The sequence below is a fragment of the Ammospiza nelsoni genome, chromosome 12 (genome assembly GCF_027579445.1).
Source record: "Ammospiza nelsoni isolate bAmmNel1 chromosome 12, bAmmNel1.pri, whole genome shotgun sequence".
NCBI classification, from domain to species: domain Eukaryota; kingdom Metazoa; phylum Chordata; class Aves; order Passeriformes; family Passerellidae; genus Ammospiza; species Ammospiza nelsoni.
Genome location: NC_080644.1, coordinates 2422034 through 2448326, shown reverse-complemented (window position 1 = coordinate 2448326; position 26293 = coordinate 2422034). Strand labels below are relative to the sequence as shown.

The following is a 26293-nucleotide window of genomic DNA, read 5'->3' as shown; positions in this document are numbered from 1 at the left end:
AGACAGAGCTGATGGACCCAGGGGTACAGGAAGAATCAGGCAGGAATTTGTTCTAATAAATGAGAAAATCAGAAGAAAAAGAGTTTCTGTTATGGCCCTGTGGGCAGGAAAACCTGGGACCAACAGCTTGCCTGATTTATCACTAACAAAGACAAATAAACTGAATATTATGTTTCTCTGTGTATTTTTAGCAAAGTATTAACTACATCAAAAGCATTAAACCAATTCCCTTTAGGATTTATAACTGCTGGAAGTAAAAGAAAAGTGCAGTCCTATAAAATACAAAGAGGATTTTAACACGTGTTGTCAAACAGAATTAAACTGCAAATAAAAACCCTACTGTGGGACACCTTTAGTGCAGAAATTTCATTATCTGTAAGCAACAAATAATAAAGGACCATAATGAAAAGAATACAGAACAAGAACAAAGCTGATCCCCAGCCATGCATACAAAATGTGCCTGAGTGCTTCCTGGAAGCTCCCACAAACCTCAAACTGTTTGATGTGCTCACATCTCTGGGAAACAAAAAATTCTTATTACCACCATAGAAACTCTGCAGCAAACCAATTTTTAATTATACCTATCAAAATAATAATAAAATCCCAGCAGTTTCATTCAAGCTGTTTGAATCATGGAGACCACCTATGCAAATATCAACAGAGCATTTGAATCTCCAGGTAACTACTGCCAATTATACATGGGGACACTTTTAAAATTATATTACAAAGATAATTAATCATTTTCACACACAAAGGTAACAAGGTAACATCATGCAGTGGTTTTTAAAGCCTCCTACTTTCTGCATTTCTATTCTGGTTAGTTTGTGCCAGGATTAGAAAAGCAGATTTCAATTTTAAAAGAGGGAGAGAGGAAAGTGAAGAAGTTCCAGCCTTCCCTCTGGTCGTTCCATGTGGGTATTATGGGATTCAGACATTAGCAAGGGAATATTCTGCTGCTAGAAACAGGCTACAACAAAGTGGACAAGGATGTTGCACAAACATTTTCATGACTGTGCTCTCATCCACTCTGTCAAAGGTAAATTAGTTGAAAAAATCTGCAGAAGCTTTTAGAAATATAAAGTTCTACTGAGGGCCCAGTTGGCTTGACAAAAAAAAAATAATAACATTAACGACATAATTTCTATTTTTGCTGTCAGAAAGTTACAGAGGGCTTGAATTCTGTAGTAATACACTGAAAGCTGTAAATACACAATTATTTTGTGGCACAAATCAACAGAGGAGGAGAGCAGGAACTTCTCCTCTCCTCCTCCTGAGGACACTGTGAGGATAACATCCAACTGGGAGGAGAAAAGGAGAATTTTTGTGCAAAAATTCCAACATTTCAGAATGAAATCTGCTGCTACAACATGGATTCTGCTGGTCTGCTTCATATTCAGCAGAAGCTGCAGCTGACACAGGTTCTCCAGCTATGGCCAGGTTTATAACCAACTCACAAAAAGGAATTGCAGCACCAAAGCTCTGCACAGAGGGAGCCATGGGGAAGGAGGGAAGCAGCCAGGGTGCTCCTCATTGTTTCAGAAATAGTAAGCTGTGTGAGTAACCCAGTTGGAACACTCCTCCTTGGAACGCTTTGCTGAGCTGTGAGTTGTAAAAATAGATTTGTAAGCCTCAGACTTGTCCTCGCTGTCTGCAATGGATCTCTTGGTGCTGCTGGAAGCTTTATTGACTTTTCCTGGGACTGCTGGGTTTCCATTCTCTGAGGGGAAAAAGGAACACAATGAAGCATGACAGCTTACAACGGACAAAGGTGGTTCAATAAAGATGAAAAACAGTGTTTGAAAATTTAAATATATGCATTTTTCAGCTCTCTCATAAATATTTCCCATAACTGGATGCAACAGCTTTTAGAATTCACACTCAAAATAGATTTAGAAATTTGAGAGAGGAATTCTGCAAATCTCTTGCACTGCAATTCAGAACTGACAACACTTATTCCTCCAAGTGAAAAATGCCTGATGAGCTCTGGTGTTTAGCAACATGAAAGCCCCCACAGCCTGCAGTACTGTTTGGAAATCAGCTCCCAAATGCCAAAAACTGAGCTTGTGCCACACCTTCCCCCAGGGAACCCCTCTGCTCCCTTCATTCTCTGCAAAGTTATGGCCAACAACAATTCTCAGCATCAGGAGATGTCTGCAGTGGGGAAATGCCCATCCTCTGCTCCTCAGACCATTTCTCTCAGTGTATTTTATCTCCTGCTACATAAAAACCCTTTTTTTTTTTTTTACCATTTCATCTCCCAAGTTGAATGGATGGTGTTTGAAAACGCCAAGTCTCTGGTGCAGAGAAATGAATGCAGAAATTCAACATCCTGAGTCAAAGTAAGGCACAGGGGTTCCCAAGAATTGGGTGTGCAACCCTAAATCCTCACAGAATTAATCCCAAATCCTCACAGAATTGGGTGTGCAACCCCAAAATTGTGCGTGCCACCTCAAATCCTCAAAGAATTGGGTGTGCAACCCCAAATCCTCACAGAATTAATCCCAAATCCTCACAGAATTGGATGTGCAACCCCAAATCCTCACAGAATTTGGTGTGCCACCTCAAATCCTCAATGAATTGGATGTGCAACCCAAATCCTCACAAAATTGTGTGTGCAACCCAAATTCTCACAGAATTGGGTGTGCAACCCAAATTCTCACAGAATTGTGTGCAACCCCAAAATTTTGTGTGCAACCCTAAATCCTCACAGAATTGAGTGTGCAACCCCAAAATTGTGTGTGCAACCCCAAATCCTCACAGTTTTGTGAGTGCTATGCCAAATCCTCACAGAATTGTGTGTGCCACCCCAAATCCTGACAGAACTGAGTGTGCAATCCCAACAGAAACAGTTTCAAAAAGCACTTTTTTTTTTTTACACCCTCAGAAAATAAAAAATTAATTAATATTATTAAAATTACAACATCCAGGAGCAATTCTCATCAGCTGGGATGAAATATTTTTACAAGTCTCTCCTGTATAAAAGCAGACAGTAGAGGGCAGGTCAGGCATTGCCGATGGAATTTCAGCTTCTCCCAGTTTATCTGCAGATCATCATTCTCAAATTCTTCCAATTATTCTGATTTTTTAAGGTGCAGGGTTTAATTCTTCCCACAGAAACCTCAGACTCTAAAGATGTACCTATTCTGTTTGAAAATATCAGTGTGGGGACATTAAACAGCAGAATAAATAAATATTAAATAAAGAGAAGGCACCATTCTTTGGATTTAAGGCTGCTGTAGGTTCATCAGTTCATCCTAAAGTTCTATTCCAGTGTTCCCAAGGTCCCACAGCAAATCAGCAGTTAAAACAGAGGATTAGAAGTTAAATAATCAGGGTTTTTTAACAAAATTCATTCAAATAAAATGCCATACCATAGTTTTTGATCAACTGTACATCAGGAAACTGCAAATTCTCCCCCACTACATCACAGCCAGGAAAACAGACACAGCAAACCCAAGAGTGTGTAAAGAAGAATTTCTAATTTCATTAAGTCAAGTTCCCAACTTAAAGCAATATTAGAATGACATAAACAAGCAAATCTGGCCCCATTTTCACATCAGGATTAATCACCAACCTGAACTTTTGGTGAAGATTATCTGCCTGCTTTCCCCAGAGCTGGAATTGACACAATCCTTTCCACTCTTAGCTTTTGAAGGACCTGGAGAATCTAAAAAAATAAATAAATTTTAAAAAACAGAAAAATGAAATCCTGACAGCTTCAGGACTCAGAAGGTGAGACAGAATTTGAGAATATTACCTGCAGAGGGCTCTTGCTGAGAAGCTGCTGCTGCTGTCTTGCCTTTCTTTGATTTCTGAAACAACACAAGCAGAAATCTGTACAGACTGAAAGGAGATAAAACTCCCAATTCATATTTGATACACACACAATTGAATTCACAATATTTTTATTTCTTACCCAGTAGAACTCTTACTTCTACATTTTTTGTATTATTTCTACATGGAAAAAATAATAATCTTGAGAACCCTGCAGTTACATTAAAGAAAACTATGCAGGACAAAATTGGATTTGTCTGGATTTAATATTTTGGGTTGCATACTTTGAAAAGGGGGGTGTGTTATTTCATTAAATGATCATCAGAACCCACCCAGCAGCACAATAAATTGCACAACATTAATAAGACACAATTAATTGTAATAAATAAAGATGTTTTTCAATAAAAATGTCAGAAGAATCTGGAATCTTGCATCCACTCAATTTTGTTTAGTCCACAAAAAATTCCTCCTGGGCACCTGCCAATAACTGAACCCTCTGCTGCAGTATTGTTTGGGAAGAAAAGATGCAAATAGTTAATCTAACTATTTAAAAAGCATCTGTGCAGCAGATTTTCCACATTAATTTATGTTTGTACAGATTAACAAACAGAAAAAACAAGAAGAATGGCTTTGATTACATAAAAAGATGCACTATAACAGTCATTAGCATTATTCTCACTGGACACATTCTGAATTGTGAACATGTTGTAAGACAGCTGCACAAACTCAAAGAAAATAAATATATTGAATTCTGTTGTAAAGCTCAGGAGAGCCCCTGCTGTGAAGCAGAGGAGATATAAGCTGGGGATGGTGTGGCTGGACAGTGCCCAGGTGGAAAGGGACCTGGGGGTGCTGGTTGACACTCGATTAAATATGAGCCAGCAGTGTGCCCAGGTGGCCAAGAGGGCCAATGCCATCCTGGCCAGTATCAGAAATGGAGTGGCCAGCAGGAGCAGGGAGGTCATTCTTCCCCTGTACTCGGCACTGGTGAGGCCTCACTTGGAGTACTGTATCCAGTTCTGGGCCCCTCACTTTAGGAGGGACATTGAGTTACCTGAGCGTGTCCAGAGGAGGGCAACGAGATTAATAAGGGGCTTGGAGCACAAGCCATAGAAGAGCGACTGAGGGAGCTGGGGTTGTTCAGCCTGGAGAAAAGGAGACTCAGGGGCGACCTCATTGCTCTCTACAACTTCCTGAAGGGTGGCTGTAGTGAGCTGGGGGTCGGCCTCTTTCTCCGGGCGACAACGGATAGAACAAGAGGACACAGTCTCAAGCTGCATCAAGCGAGATGTAAGTTAGAATTAAGAAGGAAATATTTCACAGAAGAAGTGGTCAGATACTGGAATAATTTACCCAGTGAGGTGGTGGAGTCATCATCCCTTGAAGAATTCAAAAAAAGACTGGATGTGGCACTTGCTGCCATGATCTAGTTGAACAGTTAGAACATCGGCTGGACTTGATGATCTTATAGGTCTCTTCCAGTCTTGAACTTCTGTGATTCTGTGTGAAATGCCACAGCCAATGTTGCTGCAAGGCTGCCCCAGGAGGGGGTGGCAGAGGATCAGGGCTGTGCTGGAGGCAGCTCCAGGAATGCTTTGGGTGGGCAGGAGCCTAAAGCTCATCGCAGCCAACCTTCCCCAGACAGAGCAGTCCTGTCCATTCTGCCCGTCAGGCTCCTGGCAAACCCCAGGGACACGCCACAGACATCTTTTCATGAAAAATCCTTTCCTTAGGAAAGGATTTGTTCCTGAGAGGCCGCAGGAACAAAATGTGAACATTGATTTTCTGCTGCTGTGGAATGCAACAGGTGCATCTGGGATTGGGCTCATGTTGGATGTTTCTGATTAATGGCCAATCACAGTCAGCTGGGTTGGACAGAGAGCCAAGGCACAAACCTTTGTTATCATTCTTTCTGATTCTATTCTTAGCCAGCCTTCTGATGAAACCTTTTCTTCTATTCCTTTAGTATAGTTTTAATGCAATATATATCATAAAATAATAAATCAGCCTTCTGAAACATGGAGTCAGATCCTCATCTCTTCCCTCATCCGAAAACCCCTGTGAACACGGTCACAGTGCAGGGGACTCCCACCTTTTCTAGGGGTGGATTCACCAAGAAAAGTCATTTCCCAGATGTTTTGTAACTCCATGGATGCATAAATTCACCATGCAGAACACAGACTGGAGAGATTTCAGTATGGGCACAGTGACAGCTGAGCTTGAATCATTTTTATCCTGATCCCAGCTGCATCTTCCTGACGCTTTGTCTCATGGGGATAAAGAAAAGGGGTTTGTGCTTCCTGCCCCAAACAGGGAAGGGAAGGGAAGGGAAGGGAAGGGAAGGGAAGGGAAGGGAAGGGAAGGGAAGGGAAGGGAAGGGAAGGGAAGGGAAGGGAAGGGAAGGGAAGGGAAGGGAAGGGAAGGGAAGGGAAGGGAAGGGAAGGGAAGGGAAGGGAAGGGAAGGGAAGGGAAGGGAAGGGAAGGGAAGGGAAGGGAAGGGAAGGGAAGGGAAGGGAAGGGAAGGGAAGGGAAGGGATCTGGATAACAGCACCAGGACAGTGGGAATTGTGCTGCCATGGGCACTGGGGCTCCCAGGCTCAGAAGTGCAGGGACAGCAGAGCTGGTTCCAGCTGCAGGGACCAGCTGGGGCACCAAGGTCACCACCTGAGGCTGGGAGATTTGCAAATCCTGTCCCGTAATTCTCCACCAACCAAACAAATCCCATTTGCATGTTCCTCCAGGGCACACAGAGCCCCAGGAGCAGGGCACGGTGTCCTTTGTGCTGTCACCCTAAAGCCACAGCTGCCCTGCACACTCAGGCACTTTGCTGGGCAGAAATTGTGGGCAGCATCACCTCCCAGATTATTCAGTATTATTTGCTCCAAAACTACAGGTGCTTTGTTAGGGCCCAGTTCCTAAAGAAAACCGAGTGCCACCAACCACTCACTCATCTGCTGAGATCTGCAACAGTCTAGCAGCAAATTATAAATTGATTTTTCACCCCAAACTTTTAACTACCAAGCACTGAGGGGGAAAAAAAAGAAAAAACCCTCTGAACAGACACCATGAGATTATCACTTTTATGTCAGAAGTCATCAGACATGAGATGCAGAGACTGTGAAAAACAGGAAGCAGAGCAGCAGGATTTTTATGGAAAAGTATCCTTTTGATGTATTGCCCAGGCCCAGAGATGCTGCACTGGCACAGATGAATACAGCCCCTGTGATGAGGAGGAATCATATGCTCCCCAGCAAGTAAACAAGCATTTGTTTGAGAACAAACCAGGGAAATATTTGCATGGCAAAATCAAGGGATGAAACCTCCATCTCGAGTCTCAGAGGCTGAAAGCATCAGATTTATGATTTATGATTTATGTTCCTGAGATCCAGCTAAGCCTGAGCACCCTGAACTGAGTCAGCACCAAAGGTTTGCTTGCTCTGGCATCCTCCAGGGAGTTCAGGGAAAACAGCAGTGCTGACAAATCCCCAAATGCAGAAATGCCATCTGACAAGCACAGAACAGCTCCCAGCTCACGGGGCAGAGCTGAAGGATTTCATTTCCACTGCATTTTACCTGGGCAGACAGCAAAATGCAAAGGCATGAACAGCACGGTGGGAATTAGGGCAGCAGTGATTGCTGAGGACTCTGAGAACCACATAACATCCTCAATTTCCACACTCTTACAGCACCAGCCCAGGAATGCACAGACCCCAACATCCTGGTTCTGACAGAGGCCAATAAAAACCATCTTATTTTATAAGATCAAAAAACTGATGCTGTCATCGGGAACTGCCACAAGAAATACAGGGATTATGTAGCTCATTACTAGAATGAATTCATTTCAAGAAAACCACAAAATATTGTTCCATTTTACCCCTTTTGAGTGCACAAGGCACTTCCTGCTGGTCAGGAGAAAGTTTAGGATGTACAACTTCGAGATGTTATTGGCCAAATACACACAAAAAACCCCACTGCTTTCCAAAGTAGTGTCTGAATACAGCACAGCTCATGGAGTAAAGTCCTCCATCTTTATAAAGATCAGCAAATCTAAGAGCAGATTCACTGCAGACAAGAATTCTTTTCATTTTATAATAAATTATAATTATATAATAAATGCAATTATATAAAATATATAAATCTAATTAGATAATAAATAATGTATAAAAATCTCACCTTTTCCAATTTACTTTTAAGTCTTCTTTCCTCCATCCTTTTCTTCAGAATTTCCACATCCTCTTTATTACCATTAAGGACAATCACATCTTCCTCTTGAAAGGGAACACCACACTTCATGAAAGAAAAGAAAGGACAAAATCGCATATTTCTTTTTCTGTCTCCTATAAACAACAGTCTGAACTAATTATTTTATTTGTGTATTTTCTTTTCATGGTTTCCTTGTTTTACTGGCACAAATGTACTTGAAAGTATTCCTAATTAATATCGACTCAATTTACTGAACCCCACAGCTAAAACCCAAAAGTACCTTCTGATTTTTAGTTATGAATGCATCTGATTAAGACCTGGATGCCATTCTGCTCTTGAATGTGTCTTTCACCTTAGTGAGATAAGAAACAACAACTGATGGGAGCAAAGGTGTTATTCCTCCACATGTGGAACAGACAGCAAATTTTTCTCTTCAACTGGTAGACAGAAAAACATGAAGGGTTTTTTATTTGGGTTTGTTTGGTTGTTTTAATTTTACTGTGGGAATAAAAAGGAGTCATAAAGGCAGAATAATTCATTACCCTTGCCTTGCTGCCTCACTGGATTCTATCACAGAGACCATACCCTTATCTGATTTATCAAACACTCCCAAGTTTCCAACTACTTTCATAAATTAATCTGGATAATGGCTGTAATGTGCTCTGTGTACCTCCACATGTTTCATGGTTGAAGGCACAAATGTTTTCCTGTGCACATTTGCAATAATTTGATGTACCAGCCCATTGACCATGATGTTTTCTTGTCTAAGATCTCAATTTGCCTTTTTTTTTGTTTACTTGTTTTTGTTTTGGGGGTTTTTTTGGTTGGTTTTTTGGGGTTGTTTGTTTGTTTTTGGGTTTTTGTTTTTTGCTTGGTTGGTTTTGGGTTTTGTTTTTTTTTGTTATCTTGTTAAATGCTTTCTATTAATCTGCAAGATTAATTTATAATCCTACCTCTGCCATTACTCTCTTTTTTCTAAATGAAGGTTTAGAAAGGTTACTCCTGTATTTGCAGGAGGAATTAAACAAATGAAAGGACACATGGGCAGGACTTTGCTCAAGTGCTGAGCACAGCTTTAAACATGAACCTGAGACTGAGAGGAGAACCAGGGTTAGAGAGGGGCACAGCAGGCAGGAAAAGTCACACCCAGGAAATGGGGGAATAGCTCACATTTCTCCATTTCTACTCAAGGAGAAATCCCAGCCTGGGGTGATCTCACACTTGGGAGTGAGAAGAAAAAAAAAAAAGCAAGAATTTCAGTCCAAAATCAAGAAACTGATTGTCAAAATTGAAAGTCAAATCAAGAATTGACGAAATTGAAAGTCAAAATCAAGACTTTCAGTCCAAAATCAAGAAACTGATTGTCAAAATTGAAAGTCAAATCAAGAATTGAAGAAATTGAAAGTCAAAATCAAGAATTTCAGTCTTCATTCTGTGACAGGAGCTGGCAGCTGACGTGGCTCTAAAGAAGCCCCACAAATTCCTTTATAGAAGCCCCACAATTTCTTTTCTAGGGTGGTTTCCTAACACAGCATTTTTCAAACATATTTTGTCAGCAGACTAATTCCATTAAATGTTGCATTTTTAAAAGAGCAACCAAATTCAGGTTCCCTTCTGGAAAACACAGGCTGAATTGTTCAAAACTGAAAAGTATTTACAAGAAACAAGGAAATGAGGACAGTGTTCTTTCCATTCCCTGAAAAAAAAAAAAAAAATTTGCCATGACAACATTGGATTATGTCAGAGACCATACCCTTCCAAACATCTTAATGAGATAAAAAGCAGAAAGAAGTTTCAGTTCTGCAAATTCAGATGTTTCTTCCTTCAGATTAATTAATTAAGGTCTTGGGGCAGATGTTTCTTTTATGATATCACAGGGTCTCCTCTGCTGTGCCTTGTTTATCTTGGGCCTTTAAATATAGATGAAGGTACTTGCTGAGTTTTTAGCACCTTGAATAGTGGACATTCCTAAATTACATTAAAGTATAAAATACAAGATTTTTAAAGTACTAATGAACTCTTAATTTAAGATGACTTTCTGAATTCTAGAGTTTACAGTTTCAGCTGCCCAAGACAAGAGTTGTACATTATTTCTTGCTGTAAACTACATGGACACATTTATTTTTTTATGGCACCTAAAATGCAGTTCTGTGCATGACTACTCCAGTCTTAATGTAACACAAATAAACAACAGATAAAAAAACAGATAAAAACACAAATAAAAAAACAAATATGTTTTCATACCTAAATATTTACACCAGTGTTACAGCCTGGTGTCTTCAGAGAAACCTAAAGGCTCTTTCCTACATTTAAACAGTGAATTCCTGCAGTTCTCCTGAACATAACCATTACCAGGAAATGCAAAATTCCCACCAGGACATGGGACATGGATGGCCACAACCTGAGTGTCCCTCTTCAAACGGGGACATTTTAGTAGGATTGATCATCTCACTGTTCATCTCCCAGCCACACAAGCTCATGTATTAAAAATTATTCTTGCTTGCCACATTTAACTAAAACTTGTTTTAAGAGAGAGAAATTTCCAGAGGTTTAGCCATTAAAAGTACAGGAGCGTAAGATTTGCTGAACATGTTTTTTTTAAAATGTCACCTAAGCCAGACATGCAATGGGTCAGGGAGCAAAGGACGAGTTGGGAGCAGTGGAAATTTCCCACTCAGTCATTCACAGAATGTGAACTTCCACTCAGGAGCTGCAGTGTTTACTTCAAAACCAGCTCAAGAGAAATCCTCATTTTACAGAGTTTATCTTAAAATCAGTGATAATTTTGTACCTGTCACACCTGCAGCTGTGCCTGAACTTCGAGGATTTCTCTGTTTATTTCAGACCAACATGCTATTTTTATCAGAATGTTTCCTCCCAATCCCAGCACATTTAAGCTCAATTTTCCACTTATTAAAGAACCTTTAAAAGACTGTAACAGCAAACTGTGTGTGTGTGAAGGATGGTTCAAAGAAATCTGCTCCACGCCTTTCTGGCACCAGAGAACACATAGGGTCAACACCTCCTACTGCATTTCTGCCTGGGGTTCATTTTACACAGACTTTTGAAATTTTACAATTCGGGGCTCTGCCCTTGTTTGTTTGCTAATCTAAAAATTAGAGTTTGAAGGGCTGGGTCTTACAGAACTTGTGGTTTCTTTATCTGAGTGTTCTAAACATGGCACACGGCTCTATCACACACATTTATCACACACACCTCACTTTACTGCTACAACACTTACATTCTGTTTATTTACATTCTGTGATTTATAATTATTATGTCCTTCTGCCTCCTATCCATTACCAATCTATTTTTCTAGCCTTTTGTATCAGCTCTTCTCATTTTCCTGGCCCAGCAGGGCTGGTCCTTTGCTGACAGAAGCATTCAGCCACAGCACTCACACCTTGTCGCAGACATTTCTCCACAGAAATCCTTTCTTTCAGATTTCTGTGTCTTCGGGAGGCCAGAGGCCCCCGAAGAGAAGGTAAACAATTATTATCAGCTGCTGTGGAATGCAACAAGATTCACCTTGATTAACTCATTTTCTATGTTTATAATTAAAAGCCAATCATCAGTGCAAGCTAGCGGACTGAATCCCGAGACACAACTTTGTTGTAAATTCTTTTCTATCTATTCTTAACTTAACTAACAACTCTGCAAAACCTCTCTCTATATTCTATTAATATAACTATAATACATTATATCATATATTAATAAATCAAACCTTCTAATTCAAGAAACAAGATTCACCGTCTCTCTCTCATCAACTGCGCCCACACAAGTTGCAGTAATAACACCTAAACCTCCTCCTTATCTCCTGACCCACCAGGGCCAGACCCTGCTCTGCACAAGGGCCAGCAGTTCCATTCAAACCCTTTTTTTCTTATCTCAGGGCTTGATCCCCGTTTTGCAGAGGCTGTTACATTTACAAGAGGCACTCACACTGAATTCTTTCGCTGACTTACACTTTAATTCTTTCTAACTCCCGCTAAGCCGCTTCTCCCAAGTGAGGTCTGTGCTTCCAGGGGATATTTCTCTTTTCACGAGAGATCCTTTTCAAGGAGATTTATTCTCTTTTCAGCTGCCAGCCTCTGCGAATGCCGGGCAGCAGAACCGGAAAGTTTCGGCAGGCGAAGAGTTAAGGGCAGGGGGAGGAGGAGGAGGAGGAGGAAGAGGCGGCGGCGGAGGCAGTTGCCAGTGCTGCAGCCGCAGCTCGGGGAGCTCAGGTGGGACAAGGGGGCACACACGGCGTTGTTCCTGCTCCTGGGTGATATTCCCAGCCCCGGGTGATATTCCCAGCCCCGTGCAATATTCCCTGCTCCTGGATAACATTCCCAGCCCCGGGCAATACTCCCAGCCCGGTTCCGGCTGTTCTGCCGGGAAGGCAGCAGCGTTCCCGGACAGCACTGCGGGATGGAGCGCTCCGTTAATGGTTAACGGCACCGCCAGCCCTGCTGAAGGACAATGAGCCCCCAAATCATCTTTTTTATTATTATAATTATTATTATGCTGCCGTCTCCTGGACCAGGTAAGGCTGCATCTCTTTCTTCTTGCTTTTTCCTTATGTAAAGTGGTCATTTTACTGAGAAAACGCTGCGCCAAGCTTTACACTTCCTTTCCTTCTTTACGAAGGATGGAGGTCATTAGTGCTAATTGTATTCTAAAAATCACGGTATTTATGCAACTTATTATTTTTACAGCTCTAGAACTTAAGGGTTTAAGTAGCTTGCATTGTTTTTGTTTTAAATTACTGTGAGGTCAAATACACAAGGGGAAAAAAACGTAACGGGAAAAGAGGAAAAATAGCAAAGACAAACACTAAAACTTCATAAATTGGCTGTACATGCAAATTACGCAGTGTTTTTAAATAATTATTTAAATAACTGGGTTTGATGGAGAACTATTTTTACTCAATGCATCTCAAAGTCCAGAAGCAGACTCCATGTTCTGACCCCCTTTTAAGCAAAAAGCAATGGGAAAAACGTTTAAAAGAACTGATTTTAACATTTTTAAAAGGATTGAATTAGTCTTCTCTTGTTTATAAAATGTCTACATTAATACCTGTGTAAATACCTTTCAAACAAAAAAAATCAGCTGTAAAAAAGTTGAAATAAGTATTTAATGCTTTTTCAGCATTTCATTAGTAGATGAAGCATTCCCAAGTCATTTGTCTCACTAAATTACAAGGTCATACGAAGCAAACTTGATCTAAACTTTAATATTAGGCAAAGAGCACAGAGAAACCAGAACGTTTCAAGGTGCAGTGATGCAGTCCTAAATGCAATGGCAAAAAGCAAATGGAGTTGTTACCACAAAAGGCACAGTGTGTGCTAATGGGGTCTCCATTTCACAGCCTTTTCCAGTCATCATCATAATTCCCCTTTCCTCTAGAGTTTACTTTGTTAATTGAGATGGAGTGTCTTAGGCTTACAGCAATTTTCTGTGAAGCCACGTCCTTAAAAGCATCCACAAAGGTGCTTGGAAATCTCTGCTGTTTTTTCTGTTATTCCAAGAATGTCACACACTACTTGCAGGAGTTTTAAAAATTCATACAACTCTAGATTTAGAAAACCTGTGCACAAGGTAAGAAATGCTGAGTTTCAGAGACATTCTGCTAACAGAAAATCCTTGTCATGGCACTCTTACATAATGAGACTCAAGGGCAAGACAGTCCCAGCAGGGTCATCGTGGACAGTGGACATTCCCAACAGGATCTCTTGCTCCTCAAGGGCAGCAGGAAATTTGGGATAAAAATCCCTCAAGCAGATAGGGCTGAGAGAATGCTGCTAAACAACAAATTTCATATCCAGTGGCACTGACAGCTGCAATTCCAGCTCTAAGTCTGGTACCAAAAAGCTTTCATTCCATAGTATCCTCCCGAGGCTGAAAGATGTCAAATGCTCTTGCAGTTCCCCATAAACATGTTAACACTGGAGAGGAATTGCTGCCTCTTACCTGATTATGGGCTCTTTGTGTATTTTTATGCTGCCATAAAAATACAGTTTCTAGATGTCACACAGTCTAGTAGGAAAAAATCCATGGTAAGCACTTAACAGCCTGAAAAGCCCCAGAAGCTATTACTTGCAGGGTAATAAAAATTCAGGGGTATGAAACAAGCAGCTTACAGCTTGGCTCTCTGGAATTACACTTTGCAACCTGTCCAAAATGTATTTAAGGATAAAAACCTCCCAAGCACCCTCATTCTGGACAGGTTCAGAGAATATTCCAAGTTGGAAGGGACCCACGAGGATCACTGAGTTCAACCCCCAAGTAAATGATCTGTACAGTGATGAACCTGCAATCTTGGTGTTATTTTATATTTAATCAGGTATAAAATCCTAAATATTTTTACATCTGCCTGCTGTTTTTAGTGTAATTCTTATATTCAGAATGAACCTTCCCGTGACACCACAGAGATCTCATGACATTCACTAATTCAGAGGAATCTCAATGTTCCTCCTGCCAATTATTCCCTCAGAATAAAGAGTTTATCCAAGTCCAGCTCTGTTAGAATCCTAGCTGCTGAGAATTTTAAACTTTCTGTACTACCAGACACTAACCCCCAAGAGAACACTACATTTAACCTGAAGCCATAAAAAAGCTTCCAAAATTAAATAACAGAACTAAGATTCTAAGTGTGTCATTTGAATAGAAGTGTGCAATATCACATAATAGAAAACTTAAAATGTAAAGGTTTAGAATGTAGTAATATATATATAAAGCAAAATAGAAGTTTTAGAGCAGAAGGTAGTCCTTCTTCACATTCTTCTTTACCTTCTTCTTCATAAGTTTAAGTAATATTGTGTAATGATGGTAATTAGGGCTCCACAGAAATCAGTGTTTCCCCAAATCCAGCCCCTGGGTATGAACATCATGGTCCTCAAGAAACCCCTCTGGGCTCTGGCACAGAGAGGGTTCTGTGCAAATCAAATTAATGGATTTAATGTCATTTTTAATGCAGAAATGCTGCTTTTCCCCTTGCAGTGGCATCCCTGCTCTCCTGCTCTCTGCACAGCATCCAGAGGTTGCCACGGACCTGATTTGCTGCAGCGTTTTGCTGGGGTGGATGGAAGGCTCCCATCAAGGTTGTTTACCCAGTGAATGGATCCCTGAGGAGCTGCAAGGCTGAAATCCCCTCCTGGGAGCTGCCTGCCTCCTGTTTGGCTTTGAGCTGCCTGAAGAGCATCCCAGGAAGATGGAGGAGCCCTGCACCTGACAGGCAGCTCTGCTCTCTGGAACGTCAGTGGGAAGGAGGCACCATTCCAGCATGAAATCCAGTGCATGCCAGTAAGGAGAAAAAGATAAATACATTCCTTCCCAACAGCCTAACAAGATCTTAAAAATGTGGGAATATGGAGGATCCCTTCCCTGGGTTCAGTTTGTTTTCTTGATGCTTTTTGAATTTCATGTCTCATTGGTGCTTTAATTACAATGCCCTCTTTATTTTCAAGCTTTTAAAGGACATACTGAATGTTTTATTAAAAAAAAAGTATTTTCCACTTCTTTCTAATGAAAACCTCGAGCCTTCTAACCACAGCAGCATTCTTCTAATGAAGCTATCTTTATAAAAATCTATTTTTCTCTGTTTCTGTGAAAGCCAAATACTTCATGATTTTGACAGCTGCAACATGTAAAATATTTCAAGGTGACATGCAAATTTTGTTTAAAAAATCATTGAATGAAAGAAGAGAAAATTAATTACCTTTAAAATAAATTTAAAATGTTTAAAAAATTAAGTATTGAGCTCAATGAGGATTGATGCACCTTCTCCTTGGTATCTTTCTCTAGAATTTTGTGCTTCAAGGATAAAGACTTCATGTAATTGCTGTGGGATTCAGGACTGCTGCACTCTCATTCTTCTGACTGTTCAACAAGGCAAAGGTAAGGAAAAAACCACATTGGAAAAACTCCTGTGCTAATAGTGCTGCAAATTTGTTATCTCAGAATGCCAGTACTGGCATTGTGTCCTTATCTCAGGGTATGCACAAATACCAAAAATAAGAAATGAGTGTTGTCCCCTTGTTCAGTTTTCCAAAGCTCAAATACAAAGATGTCAGAGGAAAAAAAAATAAAAATCTCAGAGTCAGAAACATTAGCTGCCTTTATAAGGATAAAACCCAGTGTATTTTCTGGATTACGTTTTAGCCTCTTCCTTCTGTTTATTTAATAAATTTTCTGTTGATTTAATTTACTGAATTCTGATCCTCTGGCAGAACTTCAAGTTTCCCAGGCCTTGAGGAAATCTCAGCAGCAGCTGCTCCTGAGCACTCAGAGGAGCTCAATTCTTAGCTCAGGGATCATCTCCCACCTGAGGGGCTCAGACCTTGGTCAAGCAGTGAAGAATTCAAAGCCATTTTGGGTCCTTTTGTACCATTTTGAGATCATTTTGTCCTGGAAAGAAAAAATTCCTGCCTTGTGGCTCTGCATTCCCAGGGCTGAGTGGGCACACACAGTTCCTCCTGGTAGCAATCCCAGCATTTATAAATGCAGCACAAACGTGGCATCTATTTAAAAAAATAAACAGGTTCTTTCCCTCTATCTCACTTTTCCTTTCAGATGATCTGAATGTTTAATTGGACTACGATAAGAAGACAGGAGCTGGAAGTAAAAGATGAACCCACTTCATGCAAAGAAATCCAGATTTTTAGTGTGTGTTGCCGCCTGTATGTCCATCTACACCTTCATTTACCTAACGGTTCCACTTTATGACGAGTCAGATGAGCAAAAGTTCCGGGTCAAAAGAGCAGAGTGTGGTTTTTACCCCGATGAACTTTGCTCTGCTCTTTTTGTGGGGAAACCTGCAGCCTCTAAAATTGGAAACTTTTGTCAGAAGTCCTACCAGCCCAAAGCCCTGAGCTGCATTCAGACTTCCTGCAGCTGCTCCACAGTGCTGAAGACTTTGCATTTTATCACCAGCCCACTGTCAGAGGAAGAAGGAAATTTCTCCTTGGCATACATTATTACAATTCACAAGGAGCTGGAAATGTTTGTGAGGCTGCTAAGAGCTATTTATATGCCTCAGAATATTTACTGCATCCACATTGATGAAAAGTCACCCAGAGGTTATAAAACTGCTGTACAGAACATCGTTAACTGCTTTGAAAATATTTTTATTTCCTCCAAAAGAGAACACGTTGTTTATGCAGGGTTTTCAAGATTACAAGCTGACATTAATTGCATGAGAGACCTCGTTAACTCCAAAGTTCAGTGGAATTATGTTATTAATCTCTGTGGGCAAGATTACCCCCTGAAAACAAATAAAGAAATCATAGAATATATAAAAACCAAGTGGAATGGTAAGAACATCACTCCTGGGATAGTGCAGCCCCTGCATGTGAAGCACAGGACAGAGGTCAGCTACAGGGAGTTTGTGCACTCAGGAGTGCCCTACGTGTACCCAGCAAAGGTCAGGAAGGCTCAGCCCCCACATAACCTCACCATCTATTTTGGCAGTGCCTATTACATCCTCAGCAGGGCCTTTGTGCGCTTCACCCTGAGTGATGCCCGGGCTAAAGCTCTGCTGGAGTGGTCCAGGGACACCTACAGCCCTGATGAGCACTACTGGGTCACCCTCAATCGATTACCTGGTAAGAGTTGGGTATTTCTGCTGCAAATAAACCCAGCAGGGCAGGGAGAGGCTGTGAGCTCGGAGCTGAACAGCTCTGAAATGCAGAAATAAAATAATTTCTTCAGCTTTGCTGCTGCCCTTTAGAAAAGTCATCTCTGGTGGCTGAGAAACAAAGCTTGATTGCAGGAAATGGCTATGGCAGTGCAGACCAGGATTTGGGAAAATGCTGGTTAAAAACAAGTTTTTTGCTGCATGAAAGCTTTTGCTCTAAAGAAATTTTAAAAAGCAATAATACTGAGAATGATACCTGGTCTTATGACATAAATATCTGCAAATAAATAGTTAATGTGACTGCAGTTAAGAAGTGTCCAGCAGTGAAAATTTTCCCTGGAATAAGCAGAAAAGAATCTTATCAGAGCCTTTTGTTTTGAAAGATGCTCCAGGGGCTACACCCAATGCAGGCTGGGACGGAGACCTAAGAGCCATTAAATGGAAAGATCAAGAAGGGCTCTCACACAAAGGCTGCAAAGGTAACGTCAGTTTTGATCATTAACTTAAATTTCATTCACTGGTGAGCATTAATTGATTACATATTATTTAAAGCAGCTGTTAAATGCGCCTCAGTGGTCATATATAATTTATTTTGGAAGTGTTAAATAAAACAAGGCACCCTATAAATTACTGCACTATATCCAATTGAAGAGATTTTAGATAAATGTTATATTAATGTATGTTAGTTGCATATTTTATATATTTTGAGATGAGCACAGTATCCATACACTGACAACGCTTCTTTCAGCCCCTAATTACCAATGCACTAATTTGACTGATCAAGTCTCAGTGGAGGGGCTTTACCTGACAAGGATGTTTGTCAGGAACTTTCATCAATATTGGCTTCAATCCCTTCAATTTGAACAACAATAGGACAGAATAGTGCTGGCCACATGGAAAGCATGCAGAAATAATTAAAATCCCCAAGTGTGCAAGCTGAAGCCGGGTGTGATCGAGCAGGGAATCCCAGCAGGAGCTCAGAACATCTGATGCCCACCTACAAGATTTTATTGAGCAGAGCAACATGGCAGGGAAGCAGCTGGAGGTAACAAACATCTATTTATGTAAAACATAAACATTCTAAATGTCTTTATAAATTGTGGCATTATCCTCCAGCTCCATTTCTATGGAGAAATCCAAAGGTGAGAAAAACTCTTTTAAAAAACGCTTCCGCTCATCTTCCCGCTGCTGCCACACCTCTCCAATTTATCTCTGCAGGTCATTACGTCAGAGACATCTGCATTTATGGCCTGGGGGACCTGCAGTGGATTATTGAGTCCCCCCACCTGTTTGCCAACAAGTTTGAGGCCGGCAGCAACCCGCTGGCCCTGGAGTGCCTGGAGCGGCGGCTGCGGCTCAAGGCGCTGCGCCAGGCTCGGGTGCCCGTCGAGCAGCACTGGCGCCTGCAGGAGCACAGCCCCTTCAACATGCAGCTGGATGTGTGAGCCAGCCCCTCACAGCACGTCCTGGGCAGCAAACAGCAGGAAATGTGCGTGTGCACAGCCACAGCTTCTCTGTGCATCGAGGGTAAAGCACAATCCTGCACGTAAATGGGTTTATTTATTCTGGTCGCGATGGGTTCGTTCCCAAAGAATGCCTGAATTCGAAGGGGGAAGTTCGTAATTCATTGAGTGACTTGTTTAGCTGGAAAATTAATATTCCTCATGTTCACAGCCAAAGCATGAAAATAATAAAATGGAAGCAGTGACTGAACAAAGATAAAATACGGAGAAATAACAGAATAAAGTCTTGGCCACTGAATGTCTCGTGAAATGTTTTGAATAATGAAGTTGATGTTAAAATTTCAGAGATTGTACATAAGTGACAAGCAGCTTGTGACACAGCCCATGCCACTGGGGGGTGAGGGGTTGTTTTTGTTTCCCATGGCCAGCCACATCCCTAATTTCATTTTGTAGCATGGCAACATCACTGCTGCCCTTCCAGGCTTTGCTCCTAATGACAGAAGGATCCTGCAGCACATGTTTATCTCCAAGTCTCTGTTCTGAGTCTCTGCAGGAGTTTAGGGCAAGGAGACAGGGAAGATTTGAGGCCAGGGATTACAGGAAAACTGAGCAAAAAGCCATTTTTCAAATGTTTCTCCATCCCAGTATACTTGACTGAGAGAAGCAAAGAGCCTGCAGCAAGTGCAGTAACACCTGGACAACTCACTTGATTAAAAACTGCAAATTATTAATAAAAATGAAATAATAAAAATTTAAATGGAGCAATTTCAATGCAATCTTCAATATGCACCCAAAACATCCCTGAGTTTTTACAAGAAAACTGGCCTATTTTGATTGAGCCTATTCCCAAAAAAATCAAATGACCCAACAACAGGACATGCAAGTTCCTTGTTCCCAACTTATTCCCAGGTTGCTGGAACTCCTCATTTTCCCACACAAGTTTATTGGAAACATCATTTCTGCAAATGAACTTTAACCTAAAGAAAGGCCAGCTGGTCCCTATTTATTTACAAACTCAACCCAAAGGCCTGTGCTGGGTTTCATGGATAATCCAGGACTTATCCTGAGGCTAAATATTGCTGGAGATAGTTTTTTTTATGGAGGGAAAAAAAGCTAAAAAAGAAAAGGAAAATAAAAGCCAGGCACATGTTCATGCTGAGCTTGTTGAGAGTCTCTCTCCAAACCATGACTGAAGCTAATGGGTGTCTGGCATGTACTAATCACAGCAATATTCATAATTAATTTCTCTCCAGTCCACCGTGGGGCACTGCCAGCATTTATCTACTCCATGATGTCTTTTACAATGAGAATGGAAGGTTCCTCATTGCCATCAGTGCAGCAAATCCAGTCTCCAGCTTTCACCCCTGGCACCACCACACACAAAAATTGTTGTGCATCACTTGCAAATTGAATTAAAATGAAAAGTTCAACAGCCAGGCACTGTGTATCATGGGCTCCTTTTGCAGAAACTGAACCAGGCAAAAAACCTGCACAAAAAGGCCTCTGAAAATACAATTGTGGTATGACTTGGAATTTCTTTGCAGCATGACCTTCTTTGCTTAAAGGATTTTGGATTTGAAACAAAATTTTAGGAAAATCATCATTAAACCATTCTCAAGTAATAAGAAATAGTATTCAACTCATTATTGTGATTACATGACCACATCACCTTGAAACACACATGAAAAGCCTTCACACATGAATTCTGTGTTATTAAGAGCTTCTCAATCAGACCTCAGCAAATATTTGTTAATTTGGTGCCCTAGGAGCAGAAAGTTCCAAAGTGACCCAGGAACCACTGCTGCACACCCAGCTCTGCATCTGACAGCCATGGGCATAAATTCAGAAAAGCTTCATATCTAAATTAAACCTGGGGTTAAGTGTTTGGTATGGCACAGAGCTGAATATTTAGGGCACTGGTTCAAGTTTGTGTTTACTTGACTGTGAAAACAAGTCCAGAATAAACTTTGGAGTGATCCAAGAAAGTACATTTTAAATGTAATCTTTGAGTACATTTTTGGAAGTTGGATGTGACTTTCAAAGTGACCCCCAGAAGGACTCCAGCACCAATCCCAGAACCTCATTCCTGTCCCCACACGCTTCTAACATATTTTACATGCACAGGAACTTCTTTATCAATTATTTCTAGAAGAATCTTTCTGAATATTATGAAGAATTTCCAGTTGCATGCTAAATACTCATTACTGAAAAAATGCCAGGAAAAAAATATGTGAGATTCATTTGGTTTTTATAAAATTATCAGACTGGCCAAACCATGGGCAAAACATCTCACTCCTGCATTTTATGCTCTGGTTACACCCATCCATCAACAAAAATTTAGATGCAAACAAAAAAAACTCATTAAAAATAAATTAATATCTGCCAAGAGGAAACAAAGCCATTAGGACAGAACAAAATGAGCATTGAAAGCAGCAATATGAGATTAAACCTTACAAAATTCAAAAATTTGCCAAGACAAAAGTGTTTCTCTCCCAAGTCTTGTTTAATATAAATATACTCCATGTTTTATGCAATATCAGGGTGTTCACAGAAATTAAATAACTGCCCAATCTTGCTGATAATGAAAGCAGTGATAGGAAAAAAGGGTATTTGCTCATTTTATCATTGTCCTTAGCTACAAAAAAAACCCTGTACAATGAGATCAGCTATGTGAAATTAGGTCAGTATTTTCTACAATAATTTACAGAACTGCTGAGAATTCTACAAAGTTGGCCCCACCCAAAAATAAAAAAAGCAATGCCCAATGTCCTCAAAAATACAAAACATAACCTGAACATACAACCAGTTTAACCATAGAACAGGTAATGAGAAAACACAAGTAATGTGCATTCAGGAGGAAAAAATTACCAATCAAACAAAACTCCCAGAACCAAACCAATCACCCTTTTAAGAATTGAAATTAGTACCAAATATTGGGAAAAAAAAGTAGTTACTGCACAATTGAACTCTGAGAACAAAAATACTGATTTTTATAATTATTTAGAATATTTTTTTAATTTAAAAGGCCATGTAGAAATACTTAAGGCCATCATGGAACAGAACTTTCACAAGTTCCATTTCAACTGGCGTACTGAGATTAAAAACTCCCTTTTTAGAGCAGTGAATGCAATTGTATAAACACACACGTGGCCCAGCTGCTTCCACAGCTGGCAAAACTCACCTTGTGACAAACTTCTGCTTTAATTTCCTTGAGAGCACGCTCAGAGAACACACAGCCACAGTTCCTCAGGAAGCAAAACCTGCCAACAAAAGACAACACACAATAATTTTTGTGGAATTAAGCGAAATCTGTGCAGTGCTAGCAGGTCACAGCCCACCTTCTTTACAAGTTCTTGCACCTAATCAAACAACCAGCATAGTTAAGTGGGTAATTAATTATTAATTTGCACAATGTAAAAAATGAATGAAAAATACTGGCTATATTAAATCACAAGAGGTATTTTGGTTTTTTATCTTGAGTATCTCCTGGCTAATCCCTCTCTGGAGAAGAAATTCTTTGCAACCATTAAGCTGTGAACTCCTCCTCTTGTCATCCCTCAGGTGACACAGAAGTTGCTGCTCTGCCCAAACCAGGCTGTGAGGAAATCTCCTGCCCCAGAGCAGTAAAATACAGATTTACTGCAGGGCTGGGACAGAGAATCCATCTCCAGTCTGATGTGACACAGGGAGAGACAGAATGTGAGGAAAGGCTGGGAAAGCTGGGATTGTTCACAGGAGAAGCTCTGGGGTGAGCTCAGTGTGGCTCTGCAGGGCCTGGAGGAGCCCCAGGAAAGATGGAGAGAGGTTTGGACAGGGATGGAGGGACAGCACACAGGGAGTGGCTTCAAACTGCCAGGGGGCAGGGATGGATGGGATACTGGGCAGGAAAATCCTTGCCCAGAGCAGCTGGGGCTGCCCCTGGATCCCTGGCAGTGCCAAGGCCAGGCTGGATGGGCTGGAGCCCCCTGGGACAGTGGAAGGTGTCCCTGCCATGGCAGGGGTGGCACTGGAGGAGCTTTAAGGTCCCTCCCAACCCAAATCAATCCATGATTCCAACTCCTTGGTGTGACTCTAAGGGAGGTCACATCCCATCTGCTGTGCTTCAGCCCCCAACAACCTTTAGGCATTTTCCTCTGCCAACGTTGCCCTTTCTCCTTCATTACACATCTCAATTCATTCAGGAAAAGGTGAACTTTTACCTTTCCTCTTAAACATACCATGAAAGAACACCCAGAAGCCTCTTGAGCTCTGAAAGTTCAACCTTTAAAGCTGCCAGCCAGGCAGATATTCCCCCCAGCCCTGGGTTAGCTCCTGGCTCCCATTCCCAGGCAGTTTCCCTGCTCTGTGTGCAGCTTGCAGAGCCCTGACCTGTGCCTGCCGTTCATCTCCAGCCCCACCACGGGGCAGATGAAGCGTGCAGCCTGCAGGTCGTCGTACTTGTCCCCCTTGATGCTCTCCTTGTCCCCACACCAGGCTGGGTTATCCACCAGCTGCAGCTCTGTCACGTTCTGCAAAGGAAAAACACAAACCTGCATCAGAAACGGGAGGGCACTGCTGGGGGCACAGCTGGAGTGCTGTGCCAGCTCTGGGCCCTCAGTCTGGGAAGGACATGGAGGGGCTGGGAGCACAAACCCTGAGAGGGAGCCCTGAGGGAGCTGGGGGTGCTCAGCCTGCAGAAAAGGAGACTCAGGGGTGCCCTCAGGGGTGCCCCCCTCACTCTTTAAACCCCCCCTGAAAGGTGCCTGTGCTCAGCTGGGCTGGGCTCCTTCTCCAGGAACTGACACAACCAGCTCAAGCTGTGCCAAGGGAAATTTAGGCTGGATTTTAGAAAAAGCTTTTTTCCAGAAAGGTGAGAAAGCTCTGGAATGGCTGCCCAGGGAATTAAACATCCCTGGGTGTGTTTAACAAAGCCTGGATGTGGCACTGGGTGCCAGGGTTTGGTTGAGGTGCTGGGGCTGGGCAGGACTCAGTGATCTGGAAAGTCTCTTCCAACCTGGTCATTTTAGGAATTCTGTGAAACCTTAAGCTTTTTTCCCTGTGATTTTTGAGCCATCCTTATAACAATCCTTAACATTTCTGCCATTGTGTTTTGTTGTTTGAACACATTAATCTATAGTTACAGCAGGACTCATGAATTAACATTTTGTTTTAACTTCTCACAAAGTTAAACACAAGCTGTTTACCTTAATGCTCTTGATATGGGATGCAGATTCCATGGGGGTTTTATCAGGGGATTTGTCCAACAAATATTCAATGATGGCATCTTTGTTGTACAGCCTGCAACATAAAAATCCCAGTGGTTATACTGGGTTGCCATAATGTTTCATATATATAATTTTATATTTATAACTGTAATAGCTCTTATATTTTCGTATTTAATTAATTTTACTATTTTAATATAATGCTATAATATAATATAATATAATATAATATAATATAATATTATATTATATTATATTATATTATATTATATTATATTATATTATATTATATTATATTATATATAATTAGTATTTAATATAATACATGGGATTTTATTTTAATAAATTTAATTTTATATCACTTAATTTCATATTCAATATTTTATATTTATAAGTTCAATCGATTATTAATAAATTAAATTACTAAATATTTAAATAATTGATTATATAGTTATCTAATTTTAATAGACTACTATAACATTATAATAGAATCTATTACATAATTAATATTTAATATACTACATTAAATTTGATATATATATTTCAATTAATTTTATATTACTTAATTTTGTATCTGTACCTTTATATTTATAATCTTAATTTATTTTATATTTTATATAAAATTATTTTAATATATTTTATTAACTTTAAATTATTTAATTTTGTCGTTATAAGTCATATTTATAATTTTAATTGATTTTATATTTTTATATAAAATAAATTTAATATACTTGAATTAATTTTACATTATTTAGTGTTGCATTTAGAATTTATAATTTTATTTTAGCTCCTGAGGAGTCCCTGGCACATTCCCACCTGCCCAGCTCACAGGCCACGATGGGCCGGCGCAGCTTCTCCTGGCTCAGGGCACAGTAGAACCACCTGGCCACCAACTCAGCAACTTTGTCAACCTGCAGGGAGAAAAACACTCATTAGTTGAAAAAATTGTAAATTATTTAAGCATAAAATCAGCTCATACGCGAAGCATTCAACAACCCCCAGGTTTCTTACCAAACCTGCTTTGTGCAGAGTTAATTCATAAAATAACTTCAGCCAAAGATTTTGGTGAAATTCCTGATCAGTTCTCCAGCACTCCCAGGGCATTTCCATTGTCTGACCCCCTTTGCATGGGGAAATTCCTGCTGTGCCCACCCTGAGCTGCCCTGAGGCCGTTCCCTCTGCTCCTGTCCCTGTCCCTGTCCCTGTCCCCCCCTGGCAGGGAATTCCAGAGGGAAAAGATCCCTGGGGATCCTCCTGTGCTCCAGGTGAGCCCCTCCCCACTCCCCAGGAATTCTCCATTCCCTTCCCACTCCTCAGGAATTCTCCATTCCCTCCCCAGCTCCTCAGGAATTCTCCATTCCCTTCCAGCTCCCTCAGGAATTCTCCATTCCCTTCCCACTCCTCAGGGATTCTCCATTCCCTCCCCACTCCTCAGGAATTCTCCATTCCCTCCCCACGCCTCAGGAATTCTCCATTCCCTTCCAGCTCCCTCAGGGATTCTCCATTCCCTTCCAGCCCCTCAGGAATTCTCCATTCCCTCCCCACTCCCCAGGAATTCTCCATTCCCTTCCCAGCCCCTCAGGAATTCTCCATTCCCTCCCCACAGCACACAGGCCCCGCCCTGAGCCGCCCCCAGCGCCACACTAACACAGGGGCCCCTGTGCCTCCCCGTCCCCGCAGCCCCGCAGCCCCCCAGCCCTCACGGAAATCTCCCCCCGGACCTTCTCGACTTTGCGGGGCCCCTTGACCAGCTCGTGCCGCTTGGGGATGGTGCCGCCATCGCATCCCATGGCTCTTCCGGGTTCTCCTTCCTCGCGCACTTCCGGGTACGCCGATCCATTTCCGGCGCACTCCAATGACGCTATTGCCTAGCAACGATCGCTTAGAAGCGTTCAGTGTTGCTTAGCAACGGCTGGCTGGGGGCGTGGCCTTGCTGCCTGGGCGGGGCGAGGCGGGCGAGCCCATCGCGCCGGGACCGGGGGTGTGCGGAACGTACCAACTCAGCGCGGGGGGGGGGGGGGCGGGGGGGAAGA

The 26293-nt window shown here is 41.5% G+C and overlaps 2 protein-coding genes across 3 annotated transcripts; one reads left to right on the top strand and one right to left on the bottom strand.

Annotated features, from left to right (window-relative positions):
* Positions 1-167: 167 nt before the first annotated feature.
* Positions 168-26085, bottom strand: RTF2 (replication termination factor 2). Of its 2 annotated transcripts, none has more exons than XM_059480696.1 (9): positions 25982-26085; positions 25077-25171; positions 24243-24336; positions 23428-23567; positions 22241-22319; positions 7948-8061; positions 3758-3812; positions 3575-3667; positions 168-1717 (listed from the first exon to the last, which is right to left on the bottom strand). In XM_059480696.1, the coding sequence occupies exons 1-9, from the start codon at positions 26048-26050 to the stop codon at positions 1536-1538; spliced, it is 921 nt and encodes a 306-aa protein (XP_059336679.1). In that variant the 5' UTR covers positions 26051-26085; the 3' UTR covers positions 168-1535. The 2 variants fall into 2 exon arrangements, with proteins under 2 accessions (XP_059336679.1, XP_059336680.1); XM_059480697.1 differs by lacking the exon at positions 168-1717 and adding an exon at positions 2881-2972.
* LOC132078606 (beta-1,3-galactosyl-O-glycosyl-glycoprotein beta-1,6-N-acetylglucosaminyltransferase 7-like) lies at positions 12276-19357 on the top strand. The gene is made up of 6 exons (XM_059480852.1): positions 12276-12505; positions 14962-15264; positions 15766-15858; positions 16534-17564; positions 17980-18075; positions 18815-19357. Exons 4-6 carry the CDS (start codon positions 16589-16591, stop codon positions 19039-19041), a joined length of 1299 nt encoding a protein of 432 aa, XP_059336835.1. The 5' UTR covers positions 12276-12505; positions 14962-15264; positions 15766-15858; positions 16534-16588; the 3' UTR covers positions 19042-19357.
* Positions 26086-26293: the final 208 nt, after the last annotated feature.

What these genes read in the sequence shown, in the direction of transcription:
- LOC132078606 (XM_059480852.1), top strand. Translation starts at nt 16,589, where the DNA reads ATGAACCCACTTCATGCAAAGAAATCCAGATTTTTAGTGTGTGTTGCC. An exon ending in CACCCTCAATCGATTACCTG is followed by an intron (nt 17,565 to 17,979) that starts GTAAGAGTTGGG and finishes TTGTTTTGAAAG; the next exon opens with ATGCTCCAGGGGCTACACCC. An exon ending in CTCACACAAAGGCTGCAAAG is followed by an intron (nt 18,076 to 18,814) that starts GTAACGTCAGTT and finishes TTATCTCTGCAG; the next exon opens with GTCATTACGTCAGAGACATC.
- RTF2 (XM_059480696.1), bottom strand. Translation starts at nt 26,050, where the DNA reads ATGGGATGCGATGGCGGCACCATCCCCAAGCGGCACGAGCTGGTCAAG. An exon ending in GTGGCCTGTGAGCTGGGCAG is followed by an intron (nt 24,337 to 25,076) that starts GTGGGAATGTGC and finishes TTTATGTTGCAG; the next exon opens with GCTGTACAACAAAGATGCCA. An exon ending in CCCATATCAAGAGCATTAAG is followed by an intron (nt 23,568 to 24,242) that starts GTAAACAGCTTG and finishes TTTCCTTTGCAG; the next exon opens with AACGTGACAGAGCTGCAGCT.